The sequence below is a fragment of the Notolepis coatsorum genome, assembly GCF_963971535.1.
Source record: "Notolepis coatsorum genome assembly, chromosome: 9".
Classification (NCBI taxonomy): domain Eukaryota; kingdom Metazoa; phylum Chordata; class Actinopteri; order Aulopiformes; family Paralepididae; genus Notolepis; species Notolepis coatsorum.
Window position 1 is genome coordinate 66,922,309 of NC_140173.1, and position 18,706 is coordinate 66,941,014.

An 18,706-nucleotide genomic window follows, 5' to 3' on the forward strand; every position below is an offset into this window, starting at 1 on the left:
GATTTCACACAACACTAATGAACAACACCCTTTATTTGCAGTGCTGTAACCCTTTAATCTGGCTTAACCTACTTACTTTCATGTGCTCAGGATTGGAACGTATATCCACATCCACACACATACCAGTTTAGAGCACGGGGAGGGACCATTTTAGGTGGCAACGCCCCGAGACATGGTGCGTGTCTGTCGGCGTTCCCAAACCCAATTAGTTCCCAAAACATGCGAGTTTCTGCAGTAAATGACGTTCAAAGTCACCTTTGAAACAAGGCGTCTGCGTCTATAGGGGGCGGCCTTGTCCTTCAGAGCCCAGGTCAACAGGCCACAGCCAGAGATCAGGCTGGAGTAGGACATTAGTACATTACAGTGGTGGTGTCTGGGCTGTTCTCTTTGTAGCAGGCAGGACCACAGTCTCCATGCTGGGAGAGCATGTGGGGGGAAGGCCGGGCTAAGCCCCGCCCCCCCCTGAGTGTGTGCAATTTATTGACTGGCAGCTGCACCGGATCAAGAAATGAGGGCGGAGCTTTTGAGGCAATTGGTCCCCGGGGGGAGAAAACAGCATTTGTTTGTCAGTCAAATGTAAGTCTGACTCTGGCCAGACTTGAAAAAAAAGAAGAAAAAAGGGAAAAGCTTAGAAGCTTGTGCCACAGTTTGTGAAACACATCTTCTTCTTCTTACTTCTTACTGTCTTTTACTATTATTACTTTGCTACTAAGGAATCAACCTTGTTTATATTACTACCTCCTACTATGCTAATATGTCTCTACTACTATGCACTCAAGACTGTAGCACTCAAGTTCAACACTGCTTTGATGAACAATGTTACTTAACCTTTGTTAAGTTGAGAGTTGTACCCTTCCTGCTGACTTGTCGTACAGAACTTGTAAGTCGCTTTGGATAAAAGCGTCAGCTAAATGACTAAATATAAATGTAAATAATACCCAAGGTGTGTGTCTGACTCTGACCTGCTTTAGGGAGCGGTGGGGGTCCGAGGGTCGTATGGGCGTGGAGGATGAGGTGGGGGCTGGGAGAGGAGACCCGTCCCCACACAGACCCTTCTGGAACTCCCTGAGACTGACCCTGCCGTCCAGGTCAGTGTCCAACTTCCTGAAGAGAAGGTCCAGCTCCTAGACGAGCAGGTGAACCAGGGGAGACGGTAGGCTTAGGGTCAGGGGGACATTCATTGAACCCTTTGCACTGAAGAACCATATAACTGTTGTTACTCTTGAAATCCTTTGGACAGACCTGTGTATTTGTAGTTGTAAAGTCAATCCAAATCATTGTGATATATCACAAGAAAGTTCTAAACCTCTACTGTCTTTATTCTTTAACTATGAATGAACACAACACTCTAACTTACCATCTTTAGATAATAAAGTACTCAACCTCTGCTGTCTTTAACTATGAATGAACACAACACTCTAACTTACCATCTTTAGATAATAAAGTACTCAACCTCTGCTGTCTTTAACTATGAATGAACACAACACTCTAACTTACCATCTTTAGATAATAAAGTACTCAACCTCTGCTGTCTTTAACTATGAATGAACACAACACTCTAACTTACCATCTTTAGATAATAAAGTACTCAACCTCTGCTGTCTTTAACAATGAATGAACACAACACTCTAACTTACCATCTTTAGATAATAAAGTACTCAACCTCTGCTGTCTTTAACTATGAATGAACACAACACTCTAACTTACCATCTTTAGATAATAAAGTACTCAACCTCTACTGTCTTTAACTATGAATGAATACAACATCATATAATCTTCAGATAGTTTGAGAGGTTTCAGAGGAAAACTTCAAATGGAGTGGTTTCTTATATGGTTCTTCCTCTGAGGTATTCAATTATATAGATGTGATATGTATATATAGATACTGTATGTGTCTGTTGTGTTTAGTTTTGTTATTTAAAAAAATTATAATCTATCTGTATACTAAAGGAATGTCTACAAAAAGGTATCTCACAAATCTTTCATGATATTGTATGTATTCCTAATATATGGTGAACCGTTTTATAGTATATTATTACATACCATAGTACTTATAGTCATATTGTTCAATTTACCATCCAGTCACGATATGCCTTAGAGAAGCTGTGTTCTACATGTGTGTGGATTCAATTACAATTTGAGAATGTTGTTTTTGTTTCCATATCAAATATTCATAATCAGTTCAGCATCCAGCAGTTGCATGTTACAGTCCCTGCCCTCCGGTGTTTTATCTGTTCATGATTAAATGAATACAGAGTAGGGAGAGACAAAAGACAACGTTCTGGTGGGGTTTGAGGACTAGGGACACCATTGCTGCTTCTGAATCCTCCATGCTACATACTATTTCTATGTAATTTTCAGTATGTGATCTGTTAGCAAAATACTGTGAAGGAACAACACAGTCTCATCAGAAAACGTAAATAAAGGACCACACAACGAATCCAAAATGTCAATGTGGTTAGAAGTGGTGGAGAGAATAAAAGCTAGCTTATAATGGTAGTGTCTGGTTAGGAGTGAGGGATAATGGAGGTACTATCCAAGGAGGGGTCCGGGAGGGGGGGGTTCGAGCTGGAGCATATGTGTGTAGGGTTTTAGATAATAGGTATTAGGGGTATATCCTGTATAAGGCATTGGTATAATTGGTAATTTCGTTGGATATACACTGTATACTGTAAAATATTATTATAGACTTTTTTTTGTTTTCTGTTTCTGTACTTGCATGTCATTTTAGCCACCTTAATTGTTAGTTTCATTATGCATTGTGTGTTGAGTACTGACTTTTAATAATTTTTGTTTTGCAATAATAAAAAAAAAAAAAAAAAAATATATATATATATATATATATATATACAGTCAGACACAGATGGTTCAGTAAAAAAAAAAAAAAAAAAAAAAGGACCACAGGAAAAAAAGTTATATTTAAATGTTTGGATCTGCAAAAGTCCAAAACAAATGTGATCGGGAGTCAAACTAACAGTGATTGTGGTCGCAGGAGAGTGATGTCACCATGATACAAACACAGCTCTCATCACTAGACTAAGACACCCACCCTGATACAAACACAGCTCTCACCACTAGACTAAGACACCCACCCTGATACAAACACAGCTCTCACCACTAGACTAAGACACCCACCCTGACACAAACACAGCTCTCACCACTAGACTAAGACACCCACCCTGATACAAACACAGCTCTCATCACTAGACTAAGACACCCACCCTGATACAAACACAGCTCTCACCACTAGACTAAGACACCCACCCTGATACAAACACAGCTCTCACCACTAGACTAAGACACCCACCCTGATACAAACACAGCTCTCACCACTAGACTAAGACACCCACCCTGACACAAACACAGCTCTCACCACTAGACTAAGACACCCACCCTGATACAAACACAGCTCTCATCACTAGAAGACACCCACCCTGATACAAACACAGCTCTCACCACTAGACTAAGACACCCACTCTGATACAAACACAGCTCTCATCATTAGACTAAGACACCCACCCTGATTAGGGAAGCAGAATCGATAATGGAATTGTATCGATAAAATCTAATCAATTCCCATCCCTAACCCTGATACAAACACAGCTCTCACCACTAGACTAAGACACCCACCCTGATACAAACACAGCTCGCACCACTAGACTAAGACACCCACCCTGATACAAACAAAGCTCTCACCACTAGAAGCCACCCACCCTGATACAAACAAAGCTCTCACCACTTACTAAGACACCCACTCTGATACAAACACAGCTCTCATCATTAGAAGACACCCACCCTGATTAGGGATGGGAATCGAGAATCGGAATCGATTGGGAACCGGTTCCTAATTGTCCGATTCCTGGAATCGCATGCCTCCGTGACTATCGATTCCTCTTATCGATGCCATTATTTTATTTAAGTGTATAGTTAATTTATTATTTACAGTTTTTGTATTTTTCTGACATGGGGGCTCAACAATAAATGATAATTGACAATCAGAAATGTCAAGTTGCATGTTGTTATTCTTTTTTTTTTTTTTATTGATATTTTTTGCACAAATCTCTCCAATATTCAAAACATCTCTTTCCACATCATCATATGCAATTTCCAGGATTTGCCTTTTTCTTTTTTGTAAGAACATACAAAACATGTAAAGGACTCATACAAATACATTAAAAACTGACATGGAAAATAAAAAAAGACTTACGAAAAAAGAAACATACTATACTATACATTATGCGTATACATCCCTGATATATATACTTTGCATGTAGACCGAACTACCTTCGAGCAGGTATGTGCTGCATCCTCTATCGGGATGCCACCCTTCTCCATATTGCATGTGAGAGAAAGCGCCCCAGACACATGCAGTTGTGCATGATAACATGCATGCACGCATGTCTCCAACACATGTATGTGGGTACGTGTATCACGTAAGCATGTGTACATGCCTCATATGTGTGTGTGTGCATCTTCCTGGTATGTGACTGTACTCCTATCTCTTGTGTGTGTCTCGTATCCATGTGTGCCTCTGCCCCCTATGTGAGTGTATATCTCAGATGTGTATATATATGTGCGTCTCAGCTACGTATGTGTGTGTCTCCTATATACATGTGTATCCCCCATATGTGTCAGTGAAAGCCTATATTTCAACTATGTGTATATGTAGGTGTGTGTATGCCTATTTCCTATAAGTGAGTATGTGCATGTATGTGTGCCCCTGACGTGTATACCTTATCCTTGTGTATATGAGTGTGTGTAAACCTATTATGTACACATATGAATATGTGTATCCTAGATACTTGTATGCGGCTATACCTGCGCACATGTGAGTGTGATAGAGACAGTGACCGTTCCATAGATACACCATCCGGACATAAAATACATGTACATATATACACAATACATTATAAAGCACAAGTACCATCAGAACAGATCCCCTTTTTCATATTCATCCTTGATAACATTGTAATCCCACCTTAATCATTTGTCCCCAGACCGTTCAGTCAGGTGTAGAAAACTGTCCCATACCTCAGCGAAAATATCCTCTCTCCCTGCGACTCTATACGTCACCCTTTCATATGATGCTGTCCGGAACATTAGTTCCATCCATTCTTTAAAAGTAATATCAACAGGTGATTTCCAATGTCGTAATGCAATTCTACATCCTGATATCATGGCCATTCTATACCACATTCCCCGGTATTTAGGCAGTTTAATCCCTTTCGGTACTATACCCAAAACACATGCCATTGGGGCGTTATTTATCTTCACATTCAGAACCTTACTTAGGAATATCACAATTTGATCCCACATTTTCCGGACCTTCTCACATTCGTACAGCATGTGCAGTAAAGTGCCTGTCTCCTTCTCACATCTCCAGCAGATGTCACTGTCCCTTAATTTCAGTCTGGCCAGTTTACTAGGCGTCCAATAGCTTCTGTTCAACACTTTGTAAAAAATAAGTTGTGATTGCGCCTCCCTAGAGAATTTACTCCATTTGGACACCAGTTTCTCCCACATTTCCTCAGTAATATCCTCACGTACATCGTTCTCCCAGCTCAATCTCAGACCCGCCAATTTGGGTGCATTGTATTCTCTTATAACATCATAAAATCTTGACGCACCGCCTTTCCTACGCCATCCTTTATAGAATATTTCTTGAATTGCAGTAATCGGGCCACACTTTGGTCCTCCTATTGATGACGATATACAATGTCTAATCTGTAGGAATTTATAAAAGTTTTTATTATCTATATCAAAATCCTCTTTAATATCCTCAAAAGGCAAAACCCCATCTTCCCCTGCTATATCACCTAGTACATGTATCCCCCTTTTAATCCAATCGTCCCATATGACTGATTTCTTACCAATCTTTAGTTTCTTATTATACCATATAGAGCAGTGGTTCCCAACCTTTTCCCCCCCCAGGGACCCCCAAACATCTCTGATGAAATTCGCGGACCCCCTCCTAATAAGATACCATAAAATACTTATTTTTTTTTCATTTTAATAACAAACTGCTTATACACAGGCATATGCATGACAATTAGACCCACAATGCTTCTTTGACTTGTGCCTTCAATCAACAAATCTCATCTTGCACCATATGCATTTCAAAATGTTTGGCCAATATTCAAATGCTGTATTCATCCTCTCAAATCAGGCCCTAATGGTGAACGGTTTGCATTTATGGAACAAATCAATGCAACAAATTAAACTAAATATGAGACAGGAAATTCCAATCAGTAGCAGAGAGAATCTGTCCTAGCTGGGTTTAATACTTTTTTTTTTGTCATTTTAATAACAAACTGCTTATACACAGGCATATGCATCACAATTAGACCCACTATGCTTCTTTAACTTGTGCCTTCAATCAACAAATCTCATCTTGCACCATATGCATTTCAAAATGTTTGGCCAATATTCAAATCCTGTATTCATCCTCTCAAATCAGTCCCTAATGGTGAACGGTTTGCATTTATGGAACAAATCAATGCAACAAATTAAACTAAATATGAGACAGGAAATTCCAATCAGTAGCAGAGAGAATCTGTCCTAGCTGGGTTTAATACCTTTTTTTTTGTCATTTTAATAACAAACTGCTTATACACAGGCATATGCATCATAATTAGACCCACTATGCTTCTTTGACTTGTGCCTTCAATCAACAAATCTAATCTTGCACCATATGTATTTCAAAATTTTGGCCAATATTCAAATCCTGTATTCATCCTCTCAAATCAGGCCCTAATGGTGAACGGTTTGCATTTATGTTGAATGAAGTAAGAATCCACTGCAGTAAAAATATCCTCACCTCGAGTGGTGGTAGTAAGGTTGACTGACATGAGAATGTCCTGCTTCAGATCCTCATTTTCGATATATTGCACATAAACGATGAGCACAGCCTCGTCTGCGACAGTTGTAGTTTCATCAAGTTGTATGGCAAATGGACCCTTTCTAAGCTTTTCTGACAGCTGCTGCTCGCAATCACTTGACATCTTATCAATTCGGTCTTTCACTACATTGTTCGAGAGTGGTACTGATTTTAGTTTATCCGCCACCTGTGGGCCGCACAGTTTCTAAACCATTTTGATGCAGGCTGGTTTGATGAGCTGCTCGCCAATATTGTGCGGTTTCTTTGCTTTTGCAATTAAAAGCGAACACTCAAAGGAGGCTTCGGTAGCCTTCTGTAAATCACTGCCACCCCTGCTCCACGCTACTCTAACATCAACAGGCTTGTTCGCCTTGAGAGACTGTTCTTTCCTCCGAAAAAAGTCTGGATCCTTCCCAACGGTTTCTGGGTGCTTAGACGCCTGATGTCTCTTCAGCTTGCTGGGCTTCAGGCTCGAGTTTGCCAACTTTTCTCCACAAATCACACACTCAGGTCGTTTGTCTGGTCCCTCAGTGAAGCCCATGGTGATGTAATTTTCGCGATTGCTGTAGGTCCTAACTTTTTTTGCAGATGAGCTGCCGTCATCTCCTTTTCGTTTGTCACACATTTTCGCCTCTGGCGGCTGACTGCAGACAAGCCGAGAAAGTTAACTAGCGTGCTAGGCTAGCTACAGAAAGTGATACAGTCAACTGATTCGCGTTTTAGCGGCTACCCGGTAGCCTACTGTTAACGTTCAAAAATCATGTCTAGATGTTTATTTATTTATCTTTATTTTTTATTGTAGTGGAGAGACTATTCATGCTTCTGATGATAAAAATATGCTAATTAAATATTTCTCTGAAAAAAAAAAAAAAAAAAAAAAAAAAAAAAACTCAAATCATCTGTGGTCTGGCGGACCCCCTGCGCCCCCTGGCGGACCCCCAGGGGGTCCGCGGACCCCAGGTTGGGAATCACTGTATAGAGGCTCTTGTAGTTAAATATGGGCTATCACCAGTCATTCTGTGCGATTGATTCCAAGTTTCCCTGATAAATGCCATTAAAGGGTTTTTAAAAGGTATAGGTCTGTCTGATTGTGTCAGGAAGGATTCCAGAGATGAGGGATATATCATTTCCTCCTCCATCCTGACCCAAGCAGGTGCCTCCTCAGACGAGTGATTCAGTTTGGAGAGCTGGGAGAGCGAGAATGCATAGTGATACCAATCTAGTTTAGGCAGGGATAAGCCGCCATTTTCCTTTGCTGCATACATTTTGGCCCGTCCAAATAGCGGCCTTTTGCCCCCCCACAGATATACATTAATGACTTTGTCATACTGTTTGAGTAACTGGGTCGGGAGAGTCAGCGGCAGCATATATAGGATATAATTTAATTTGGGAGCCAATATCATTTTCACTAAGTTTATCTTCCCCAGGAGGGACATATTCATTTTGGCCCAATTCTGGGTCAGAGCACTAATGTGTTCGATTATAGGGGCAATATTGGCTTGCATCAATGCATGTTGTTATTCTAACCAGCTTAGTTCTGTTGCATTTCCAATTTATTTATTTAAATAATAAAATGTATCAGGAATCGATAAGCAGAATCGATAATGGAATTGTATCGATAAAATCTAATCAATTCCCATCCCTAACCCTGATACAAACACAGCTCTCACCACTAGACTAAGAGACCCACCCACCCTGATACAAACACAGCTCTCACCACTAGACTAAGACACCCACCCTGATACAAACACAGCTCTCACCACTAGACTAAAGACACCCACCCTGATACAAACACAGCTCTCACCACTAGACTAAGACACCCACCCTGATACAAACACAGCTCTCACCACTAGACTAAAGACACCCACCCTGATACAAACACAGCTCTCACCACTAGACTAAGGTCATGTCCACACGTATATGGATATTTTGCAAAATTTATATTTTCAGGCTCCGTTAAAAAAAATATCCTCGTCCACACGGCACGGTTTTCCAAAAAATCTCAGTACAGACTGTTTTCTCCCCGTCCCAATTTTAGTCGTTGTGCCAATTCCCCCCCTCCCCTACCTGGTTGTTGTGCGCATGTTCTCCTACTGGTCGGTACAAGGGAATCCGGAAGTCATCCGCATGCTTCCTCCGACATGCGTGGCGACAGCCAGTGACTCTTTTTTCACCTGGCAGCGAGGACTCTCATTGGTGAAGTGTAACGCGTGGGAGGTCACGCTGCCTTCATCAAGTCCTGCCTTTCGCTGAGCAGGCGCCCAGACCTGACCTGTAGGCGTCGCTGTCCACAACGCCAAATTCCCACCCATGACTTGCCCTCCCCCTAACCCAGCCAAACAGGTTAGTATAGCGATCAGCCCAAGCCCCAAGCAATGCTGACTCCGGGAGTCGAGACCGCAGCCTCTTGCATTGGTGACGAGCGCAATCTCCACTACGCCACCTGACCGCCTTATTATCTTATCTTTAACATTTAACAATTGTGGTTCAGATAGAAGGTTAGGGCTATGGTTAAGGTTATGGTTAGTTTCAAGTAACAGTGTGGTTAAGGTTAGGGTTAAGGTTATGGTTAGTTTCAGCCAGGTAACAGTATGGTTAAGGTTATGGTTAGTTTAAGGCAGGGAGGGGCAACTGGCGGCCCGCGGGCCGCATGCGGCCCTCACCGACGCTCCATGCGGCCCCAGGCCAATATTTATACAAATTTAAAAAAAAATCATATTTTTTTTGCATTCGACTAAGAGGTTGGCAGTCAACTATGGCTCCTTTCGATCGATTAGTCGACTATTCGACTAATAGGGGTCAGCCCTAGTGTGGACATATTCAACACTGTTGAAAGTGCCGTGCAGTAATATGGGGGGTTTGATAAACTGTCCGCTGTTGTTACCGATGGAGCACCCGCAATGAAAAGAAAACACACAGGATTCGCCGGGCTTCTAAGGCAGAGTGGCATTGAGTGTCCAATGCTGCACTGCATTATACATCAGGTAAGTTCGCTAACATAATTTCCATCTATTGTGGGTCACTAATAATCAGGGGTGCAGTGGTCATGCCACGCGGTACCACGCCATCCCAGCACTTTTCTGAGCAGAAGTACGGGCACGGATGTGCGCGTGTGAGCGCACACAAAAATGAAACGTTATTTCATCTGATGCAGATCGCATGCACAAACATTGAAGTTGACATTCCTTCTATTGTGCACCAACAGGAGAGACCACAAGTGTCTCATTAAAGACAGAACCATTATTGACGCACTGTGGGGGGAGGGTGAATGTCATGCCAGTTTGATAAAGGGTCAATGGGAGGCACTCAGGAATGTTTTGTTTAGTAGCAGGATAAAAGTTTATACATTTGGGCGGCTAGGTGGTGTAGTGGGCAAGGCACTCGCCACCAGTGTGGAGACGCTAGGATTCGCGTGTTCGAATCCAGCTCTCCACATTGTTTTCAGTTTAGCTGGTCGTCCGCAGTAATACACATTGGCCGTATTACGGGGAGGGAAAACTGAAGGGTGGGGATCGAACGTTGTGAACAAGCGACTCCTACAAGTCGGTTGGTGCGCCTGCGCAGTAGAATCAGGAAGTGTCGGGGGCAGCGTGAGCCTCCCACGCGTTACTCCTCGACACTGAGAGATCGAGCTGCGCAGGTGAAAAGATGCGACTGCTGTTACCTCAAGTACCGGAGGGGACTTGTGCTATGTATGACTTAGTCCACATTGCAGCCGGCTTGTGGAAGGCAAGAAACAGCGTTCGTGACAGGGGAGGGTTGAATTGGATGATACGAAATTGGGATGGGAGAAAATATAGAAAAATGGGAGAAAAAGTGGATCCAAAAAAAAAAGTTTATACATTTAACAATCATTTATTATTGCACTTTTGATTTACTGTTGTAGTGAAATGCAGCAGGAATGCTGCTTTGTGTTTGTTGAGCAGTGCGCTTTAAGTTCATACATTTATTTTAATAGAAGCCTTAATTATAATTAGTCATTTTTGTATATATTTGGGTTACACAGCAATACTTTCAAATTCAGCTGTATTTATAAATTCATAAAGTTGAAATTAAGCATTACTAAATGCGTTTGAAATGGAATAAAAACAAAGTTACAACAAATGATATGCCTTATTTATCACATCTGTGACTATTATGGGCTATTTGAATGATGGGGTACTACTGGCGGGACTGCCGATAAACAATGCGGCCCCCCAGATTGAGTGTGGAAATTTAGAGACTCTCACCATATACAAAGTTGCCCACCCCTGGTTTAAGGTAACAGTGTGGTCAAGGTTAGGGTTAGGGTTTGGGTGAGGCTATCAGAAAACGATGTCTTGGTAGTCTTGAAATAAAGGTAAATGTGAGTGACCTGGGTTTTTTAGTTTTTTTTGTAATATAATTATGTACTTATTTGTAAATACATCAATATATTACTTATTTGTAATATGTACACATTGTACATTTATGTAAATACATCAATATATTACTTATGGCTATATCATAACGTACAATATGTACATTTTTCCTGTGGTCGATAAGTACTTTATTTACATATTTGAAGTGAGATGGGGCTGTGAGGAGATGTGTATGAACACTGAAAAGGGCAAACATCTGAAGTATGAACTGGATGGTTGCTACATGATGCTACAGGACACTACAGGATGCTACAGGATGCTACATGATGCTACATGACGCTACAGGATGCTACAGGATGCTACAGGATGCTACAGGACACTACAGGACGCTACAACTGCCTCTTTGAACTGCTGCGGTCAGGCAAGCGATACCGGAGTCTCAAGGCGAGCACAGAAAGACTCAGAAGAAGTTTCTATCCCCAGGCCATCAGGCTGCTCAACGAACAGTGAACACTATGCAACAACCATCAAATGCACACAGCACACACATCCACACGCACACACTCACTTTAAACAAACAACACACTGCAGCACCCACTCTCCACACTTTAGATCACCTTTATTTATTTATTTATTTATTTATTGATAAAGGATTTGCACTACAACTCGTACACCTTACTGTAAATTGTACCTAAATTGTACCTCATCCCATTTCTGCTTTGCACTATATAATATTGTATATTAGTACACTGCATAGTATATTGTATATTAATGGTAACTCAGTTACGTCTATTCTGCATCAAACATTGTACATATGTCTATACTAATACTGAACACTGTGACCTCATTTTTACTTCTAATTTTTACTTCTAATTTACATGCTATACTATGTTATTTCATACTTATCTTGTCTAGCACAGTCTCTGGAGCGTAACAGTAAGAAGCATTTTGTATAAAAGTATTCTGTACTTCTATATGACAACTATTAAAGAAACTTGAAACTTGAACTTGAAACTACAGGATGCTACAGGATGCTACAGGATGCTACATGATGCTACAGGATGCTACAGGATGCTACAGGATGCTACAGGATGCTACAAGACGCTACAGGATGCTACAGGACACTACAAGACGCTACAGGACACTACAAGACGCTACAGGATGCTACAGGACACTACAAGACGCTACAGGACACTACAAGACGCTACAGGATGCTACAGGACACTACAGGATGCTACAGGATGCTACAGGATGCTTCATGATGCTACATGACGCTACAGGATGCTACATGACGCTACACGACGCTACAGGATGCTACATGACACTACAGGATACTACAGGATGCTACAGGATGCTTCATGATGCTACATGACGCTACAGGATGCTACATGACGCTACACGACGCTACATGATGCTACATGATGCTACATGACACTACAGGATGCTACATGATGCTACATGACGCTACACGACGCTACAGGATGCTACATGATGCTACATGACGCTACAGGATGCTACATGACACTACAGGATACTACAGGATGCTACATGATGCTACATGACGCTACAGGATGCTACAGGATGCTACATGATACTACATGATGCTACAAGATACTACAGGATGCTACAGGACGCTACATGATGCTACACAGGATCATTTCAATTTCACAATTCTTCTTCACCAGGTAATTTCCTGTGTTCGAGGTTTCCCTCGAAGTTTCCCAGACAAACATAAAAAATAAAATAAACATGCTGGCTCAACACTGAACTCATCAAACCTGACCGTATATCCTCCTGGTTGCACAGCCGACAGGTGGAAACGGCTGTGAGTGAGCTGTTCTTCTTACCAACAACCACTTGTGGTTGAATAGTAAGCTCCAACAGTTCGTAGTATGATATGTAGTACATACTTCATGTATGAAGTACATGCAAGCGGTTCAGAAACAGTCCATACCATATCCATACCAGAAACACAACACACCAGTTGGGGTACATTATGTATACTGCACCTGTGTATACTTACTGTATACTTGACTTACTCATTGTATATATTCAGATTATAAGTGTTATTGACCATATTTATTGTAACGTATAATATAACTGATCTCTTCACCTGCCTACTTGCTCATTATGTGTATATTCAGAGTTAATTATATTGTCTACACTGCCTATTTAAACGTTTCTACTGTACTGTAATTGTATTTCCTGTATTTATGTCTTTCTACTATGACCCTGCCCATACCCCATGATGATGCTATGATGCCTGAATTTCCACAAGGGGATCAATAAAGGAATATCTTATCTCACCTCTGAGTTGAGCTGATGCAGACCCAGGTGGTCACAGACCAGCGACAGCTCCTGTCTGTCCAGGAAGCCTCCTCCTCCCACGCCCAGCTCCTCCCACACCTCCTTCATCTGTCCATCCCCCCCGTCCTCCTGTGGCCCGGGGGACAAGAGCCCGGGGGACAGGAGCAGGCTGTCCGAGCTGTCCCGCTTCCATCGCTTCTGCTGGCCTGGGACACGACACAAACCCAGACATGCAGACACACAATTTTTCATTTTTTTTTTCATTTTTTTTCATTTTCATTTTTCATTTTTTTTATTCTATATGTTGTACCACTGTATTGCACATCGTTGCGGGCAAGACCACCCGCATTTCATTGTATACCTGTATGCCGTGACAATTATAACTCTTGACTTGACTTGACACAGGCAGTCTGTTAGTACGTCACGTCAGGCTGACCTTGTCACGGAAGAGATGAATGAATACATAAATGGTGCATTTATATAACGTCTTTTATCCAAAGCGCTTTACAACTTGTTCCTCACATTTTACCCACTCACTCACACATTCACGGCCGGAGACAACCATGCAAGGTGCCAACCTGCTCATCGGGAGCAATTAGGGGTTAAGTGGTCTTGCCCAAGGACACTTCGACGCGCCGCCCGGAGGGAGGAGCGGGAATCGAACCGGGAACCTCCGGATTACCAGACGGCTGCTCTACCTCCCGACCAGTGTCGCCCCCACAATACAGTACATGAACAGAGTGCGTATGAGATGTTGCCAATGAAGTAAGACCTTCTGCAGACCCCAAGATGTTGTTAGATACATAAACCTTCTGCAGACCCCAAGATGTTGTTAGATACATAAACCTTCTGCAGACCCCAAGATGTTGTTAGATACATAAACCTTCTGCAGACCCCAAGATGTTGTTAGATACATAAACCTTCTGCAGACCCCAAGATGTTGTTCGATACATAAACCTTCTGCAGACCCCAAGATGTTGTTAGATACCTCGACCTTCTGCAGACCCCAAGATGTTGTTAGATACATAAACCTTCTGCAGACCCCAAGATGTTGTTAGATACCTCGACCTTCTGCAGACCCCAAGATGTTGTTCGATACATAAACCTTCTGCAGACCCCAAGATGTTGTTAGATACCTCGACCTTCTGCAGACCCCAAGATGTTGTTAGATACATAAACCTTCTGCAGACCCCAAGATGTTGTTAGATACCTCGACCTTCTGCAGACCCCAAGATGTTGTTAGATACATAAACCTTCTGCAGACCCCAAGATGTTGTTAGATACCTCGACCTTCTGCAGACCCCAAGACATTGTTAGATACATAAACCTAAGGCAGACCCCAAGATGTTGTTAGATACCTCAACCTAAGGCAGACCCCAAGACATTGTTAGATACATAAACCTTCTGCAGACCCCAAGATGTTGTTAGATACCTCGACCTTCTGCAGACCCCAAGACGTTGTTAGATGCCTCAACCTAAGGCAGACCCCAAGATGTTGTTAGATACTCGACCTTCTGCAGACCCCAAGATGTTGTTAGATACCTCAACCTAAGGCAGACCCCAAGACGTTGTTAGATACCTCAACCTAAGGCAGACCCCAAGACGTTGTTAGATACCTCAACCTAAGGCAGACCCCAAGACGTTGTTAGATACCGCAACCTAAGGCAGACCCCAAGACGTTGTTAGATACCTCAACCTAAGGCAGACCCCAAGACGTTGTTAGATACCTCAACCTAAGGCAGACCCCAAGACGTTGTTAGATACCTCAACCTAAGGCAGACCCCAAGACGTTGTTAGATACCTCAACCTAAGGCAGACCCCAAGACGTTGTTAGATACCTCAACCTAAGGCAGACCCCAAGACGTTGTTAGATACCTCAACCTAAGGCAGACCCCAAGACGTTGTTAGATACCGCAACCTAAGGCAGACCCCAAGACGTTGTTAGATACCTCAACCTAAGGCAGACCCCAAGACGTTGTTAGATACCTCAACCTAAGGCAGACCCCAAGACGTTGTTAGATACCTCAACCTAAGGCAGACCCCAAGACGTTGTTAGATACCTCAACCTAAGGCAGACCCCAAGACGTTGTTAGATACCTCAACCTAAGGCAGACCCCAAGACGTTGTTAGATACCTCAACCTAAGGCACAACCATCTCTCAGACACCTTGCAGAATGTCTTTGTTTAGCGGTTACCTAAGCAACATTTGTTAAACACGGGGAGAGCATTGTTTTGGTTTTTAAACGGTACCCTACCTTGTGCCTCGAAGTTGGAGTGGATGCTGTCCTTGTGGCTTCCCGGTTCCTCGTCAGACTTCAGACTCTGTGAGGGGAACATGGAGGACCGTCATCAACTGTCAAACACCAGAGCTTGCGTGGTTAAAAAAAAAAAAAAAAAAAGCAACTCCGTAATTCACAATCAAAACTACTACACCGATGTGGGGTGTGTGTGTGTGTGTGTGTGTGTATGCACTAACAAGTGCATAAACTATGGTTTCAACTAATAGTAAAGTTTGTTATGAGAGCGTGTGTGTGTATGTACGGTGGGACGAGGCATGTGTGTATAAGCGTGCCAACAAGCGTGAAAGAGCGAAAGCTGGGAGCCAGGATGGTCAATGTGTGTGTGTGTGTGGGGTGGGGGGTAATGTGTAGTAATGACAGCAGACAGAACAATGAAGTGAGCAGAAGGAATTCCACTGCGCCAACATCACTTCTGCTACACTGAGCAGGAACAACCGGCAGCTTGTGGCTCCGGGGCTCAGAGGGCAGACTGGGGCGAGAGAGAGAGAGAGCGATGGAGAATGGAGAAACAGAGTGTGTGTATGTGGGGGGGGCGAGAGAGAGAGAGAGCGATGGAGAATGGAGAAACAGTAGTGTATGTGTGGGGGGGGGGGGCGAGAGAGAGAGAGAGCGATGGAGAATGGAGAAACAGAGTGTGTGTGTGGGGGGGGGGGTGAGAGAGAGAGAGCGATGGAGAATGGAGAAACAGAGTATGTGTGGGGGGGGGTGAGAGAGAGAGTGATGGAGAATGGAGAAACAGAGTGTGTGTGTGGGGGGGGGGGGTGAGAGAGAGAGAGCGATGGAGAATGGAGAAACTGAGTGTGTGTGTGTGTGGGGGGGGGTGAGAGAGAGAGAGCGATGGAGAATGGAGAAACAGAGTGTATGTGTGTGGGGGGGGGGGGGGGTGAGAGAGAGAGCAATGGAGAATGGAGAAACAGAGTGTGTGTGTGTGGGGGGGGGGGGGTGAGAGAGAGAGAGCGATGGAGAATGGAGAAACAGAGTGTATGTGTGTGTGGGGGCGAGAGTGTGCGATGGAGAATGGAGAAACAGAGTGTATGTGTGTGGGGGGGGGGGGGGTGAGAGAGAGAGAGCAATGGAGAATGGAGAAACAGAGTGTGTGTGTGTGGGGGGGGGGGTGAGAGAGAGAGAGCGATGGAGAATGGAGAAACAGAGTGTATGTGTGTGGGGGGGGGGGGGGGGGGGCGAGAGTGTGCGATGGAGAATGGAGAAACAGAGTGTATGTGTGGGGGGGGGGGGGCGAGAGTGTGCGATGGAGAATGGAGAAACAGAGTGTATGTGTGTATGGGGGGGGGGGGTGAGAGAGAGAGCGATGGAGAATGGAGAAACAGAGTGTATGTGTGGGGGGGGTGAGAGAGAGAGCGATGGAGAATGGAGAAACAGAGTGTATGGGGGGGGGGGGGTGAGAGAGAGAGCGATGGAGAATGGAGAAACAGAGTGTATGGGGGGGGGGTGAGAGAGAGCGATGGAGAATGGAGAAACAGAGTGTATGGGGGGGGGGGTGAGAGAGAGAGCGATGGAGAATGGAGAAACAGAGTGTATGTGTGGGGGGTGAGGGAGAGAGAGCGATGGAGAATGGAGAAACAGAGTGTATGGGGGGGGGTGAGAGAGAGAGCGATGGAGAATGGAGAAACAGAGTGTGTGTGTGGGGGGGGGTGAGAGAGAGAGCGATGGAGAATGGAGAAACAGAGTGTGTGTGTGTGTGTGGGGGGGGGGTGAGAGAGAGAGAGCGATGGAGAATGGAGAAACAGAGTGTGTGTGTGTGTGGGGGGGGGGGGGTGAGAGAGAGAGAGCGATGGAGAATGGAGAAACAGAGTGTGTGTGTGTGGGGGGGGGTGAGAGAGAGAGAGCGATGGAGAATGGAGAAACAGAGTGTGTGTGTGTGGGGGGGGGGGTGAGAGAGAGAGAGCGATGGAGAATGGAGAAACATAGTGTGTGTGTGTGTGGGGGGGGGGGGTGAGAGAGAGAGAGCGATGGAGAATGGAGAAACAGAGTGTATGTGTGTGTGGGGGGGGGGTGAGGGAGAGAGAGAGCGATGGAGAATGGAGAAACAGAGTGTGTGTGTGGGGGGGGTGAGAGAGAGAGCGATGGAGAAACAGTGTGTGTGTGTGGGGGGGGGGTGAGAGAGAGCGATGGAGAATGGAGAAACAGAGTGTGTGTGTGGGGGGGGGGGGGTGAGAGAGAGCGATGGAGAATGGAGAAACAGAGTGTGTGTGTGGGGGGGGGGGGGTGAGAGAGAGCGATGGAGAATGGAGAAACAGAGTGTGTGTGTGGGGGGGGGGGGGGGGTGAGAGAGAGAGCGATGGAGAATGGAGAAACAGAGTGTGTGTGTGTGGGGGGGGGGGGGTGAGAGAGAGCGATGGAGAATGGAGAAACAGAGTGTGTGTGTGTGTGTGGGGGGGGGGGTGAGAGAGAGAGAGCGATGGAGAATGGAGAAACAGAGTGTGTGTGTGTGTGGGGGGGGGGGGGGTGAGAGAGAGAGAGCAATGGAGAAACAGAGTGTATGTGTGTGGGGGGGGTGAGAGAGAGCGATGGAGAATGGAGAAACAGAGTGTCTGGGGGGGGGGGGGGGTGAGAGAGAGAGCGATGGAGATTGGAGAAACAGAGTGTGTGGGGGGGGGGGGGGGGGGTGAGAGAGAGAGCGATGGAGAATGGAGAAACAGAGTGTGTGTGGGGGGGGGTTAAGGGAGAGAGAGCGATGGAGAATGGAGAAACAGAGTGTGTGTGTGTGGGGGGGTGAGAGAGAGAGAGCGATGGAGAATGGAGAAACAGAGTGTGTGTGTGTGTGGGGGGGTGAGAGAGAGAGAGCGATGGAGAATGGAGAAACAGAGTGTATGTGTGTGTGGGGGGGGGGGGGGTGAGAGAGAGAGAGAGAGAGAGCGATG

The 18,706-nt window shown here is 44.4% G+C and overlaps 1 protein-coding gene across 1 annotated transcript in view; it reads right to left on the minus strand.

Moving 5' to 3' along the window:
- ninl (ninein-like) overlaps nucleotides 1–18,706 on the minus strand; it is a 106,360-nt gene that overhangs the window by 61,007 nt on the left and 26,647 nt on the right. The window contains exons 5-7 of the mRNA XM_084322141.1: nucleotides 15,780–15,846; nucleotides 13,525–13,730; nucleotides 963–1,124 (exon numbers count right to left, since the gene is read on the minus strand). Coding sequence (XP_084178267.1) covers nucleotides 963–1,124; nucleotides 13,525–13,730; nucleotides 15,780–15,846 — 435 coding nt within the window. The remainder of the gene's footprint in view (nucleotides 1–962; nucleotides 1,125–13,524; nucleotides 13,731–15,779; nucleotides 15,847–18,706) is intronic.